Genomic DNA, 2,737 nt, shown 5'->3' on the forward strand with positions numbered 1-2,737 from the left:
TATATATATATATATATATATATATATATATATATTAATTTTAATTTTTTTTCCCAATTTATTGTCCTAAAAAATGTGAAGCAGTCATATTTTCAATTATTGACTCATTCTAGATCAAAAGTGTGAAGCAGTCAAGAAAATCTAACCACTTTTCATATTTCACGTTTTCTTCAAGAACTCAAATAAACCACAATCATTTTGATTTAGTCTAAAAATTACTTTCTCAAAAGTCACTCACTTTAAGTAAATCTACAAGTAAATTTGACTTAATTTTTAGGCAGAAATAAACTTGTTCTTAGTGCTCTTTTCCTCCCATGTGCAGTGTTCGCATTTTACTCTAAAAATTTAAGCTATATATTTAGAGCCTATTTGAGCCCTATATTTGTTCAAAATGTTTATAATAGTATTTTGATGAAAAATGCGAGATTAAAAAATAAGGAAAAATTTTGAATTTGAGTATAATATTATTTTATTAAAAAATGTGTGGTTAAAAATAAAAGAGAGAAAAATGTATTTTAAAAATAATGGATACCAAACAAGGGCTTATTAATAATTGATTTTCAACACCACCAACGCCCAAATTTATTTTCAGAATAATACTATTCATCATGAGTACGGATGATCACCGATCTATGTGGTAATCACGCCACTAACACATAACTCAATAAAGTTTAAATGTATTTTTAGTTTTTTAGATAATGTGGGAGTGATCGCACTGCAACAATGATTGGCGATCCCTGTCATGATGACAAATATCATTCTCTTATTTTTAATATGACATCGACACTCGAATTTAGTCTTTACTTTTGTATCATCTTATCTAAAAATTTAAATTCGTTTAAAAAAATTTCATTAAGTGCCCGTTGGCCGCTATTATTCCATGTTATAATGAGAAGAATGATAATTTTTTAAAGAATATGTGATTAAAAAGAAGAAAAAAATTTATGAATTTACCTATAATATTATTTTATTAGAAAACACATGATTAATAAAAAGAGAGGAAAAAATGAATTATAATTTAATGGGAAATAATGGGGCGTTTATTTGAAATATTCAATGGTTGGAATAAGTTGCTTTGACTTGCAAGAACGCGTAGAGTATCCTAAATAACCTTAAAAATCAAACCCCAAAAAAATTTGCAGTCATGGTCGAGCTGACTTAGACACCTCAGCCAATATTAAGGTGCCCATCGCAGACTTGCAGTATTCTATTCCATTCAAACCGTTGATTTTGGACCCTAAATTTTCTTTCTTGAATGTTGATTGATTTATTTTCTTCCCTTAGTGTGTTAGACTTTTAACCATTTACTTGAGAAAACGAATCCCAATGTAATTCAAGTGTTTTGCCATAAATCTTGTCATATTTCTGTTATTTTCTTACCCTTTTCCTGGGACACTGGGACAGCAAAAATAAAAAAACCCCGTCTCCCATTTTGTTTGAAGACTGTGAATCAAGATCATAATCACCAAAATGGCAGATGCATTGACAGAAGAACAGATTGCTGAGTTCAAGGAAGCCTTTTGTTTGATTGACAAAGATTCTGATGGTATTTTTCTGCTCCTTTTTTTCAGTAGAGTCATGTTTTATCGGTCAAGAAATCTGCCTTCCACTTGGTAGTGTCGGATCACTAAGACCGACTTTTATTCATGCTCGACTGATAATCATATTCGGTTGACTGAGGAACTTTTTTTTCCCCTATGTAAAGGTGTAATCACTATGGCAGAACTTGCGGCAGCAATACACTCATTGAATGAACATCCAACGAAGGAAGAAATTCAAGAAATGATGAATGAAGTTGACAGTGATGGAGATGGCATCATAGATTTTGAAGAGTTTTTGGGTATTATGGCTAGAAAGATGAAGGTATTATGAACAAATTAATCGAAATTATGCATTAATATAAGTGTTGGGAAGTATAAACTGAATTAATTTATGTTTGATAGGACAATGTAACAGAGGAGCTAAAAGAAGCTTTCAAAGTTTTCGACAGGGATCAAGATGGATTCATATCCGCCAATGAGGTGAATTCCCATAAATATCTATTCTTGATTGGATTTCTCTGCTTGTACAGAAGTAGAGCTCCCAGAATTTCAACTAGAGCAGCATTTTTCTGTAGACATAGCAGGTTCTTGATTAACTCCATTCAGCCCCATTCTCAAAGGGGATTAGAGTTTCATCTCGAAAGATTAAACTATTATGTGGAGTAGCACAATTTCCTTAAAGGTCAATCATCTATCCCATAATATAAGTGGAACTTTATTAATCCCCAAAATAAGACGAAGTACTATGTCATCTGGGCCCCGATTAAGTGACGATCTATCCGTTGCTCTTCCTCAAATCAAGGAGGGTTACATGCTCCATTAATGCACAACTTCTACATGGCTAAGATTGATGCCTAGCTCTGTATTACTTGTACAGAATTGTGGTTCCATCCTAAAAAATCATCGCCCCACCACGTCTCATCCATTCCATCCCATCTTGCCCTGCACCCTTCTTGTTATTTAACAATAAATTGCTATTAATTTTTGTTGTTGAACCTCCTCATATTTTGACTGGATATTTATGTTGTCCTGGTATGCGTGCAGTTAAGAGATGTGATGATAAATTTGGGAGAAAGACTAAGTGATGAAGAGGCTGAACAAATGATAAGAGAAGCTGATCTGGATGGAGATGGTGTAGTCAGCTATGATGAATTTGTGAGGATGATGTTGGCTTCATCTTCTTGATTTTATCCCCC

At 32.8% G+C, this 2,737-nt stretch overlaps 1 protein-coding gene across 1 annotated transcript; it reads left to right on the top strand.

The window, feature by feature from the left end:
* Positions 1-1,264: 1,264 nt before the first annotated feature.
* On the top strand, positions 1,265-2,731 carry LOC111378091 (calmodulin-like). The gene is made up of 4 exons (XM_023001259.1): positions 1,265-1,546; positions 1,706-1,863; positions 1,944-2,021; positions 2,586-2,731. The coding sequence occupies exons 1-4, from the start codon at positions 1,471-1,473 to the stop codon at positions 2,724-2,726; spliced, it is 453 nt and encodes a 150-aa protein (XP_022857027.1). The 5' UTR covers positions 1,265-1,470; the 3' UTR covers positions 2,727-2,731.
* Positions 2,732-2,737: the final 6 nt, after the last annotated feature.

This window comes from Olea europaea, unplaced genomic scaffold (assembly GCF_002742605.1).
Source record: "Olea europaea var. sylvestris unplaced genomic scaffold, O_europaea_v1 scaffold1765, whole genome shotgun sequence".
Taxonomy (NCBI): Eukaryota; Viridiplantae; Streptophyta; class Magnoliopsida; order Lamiales; family Oleaceae; genus Olea; species Olea europaea.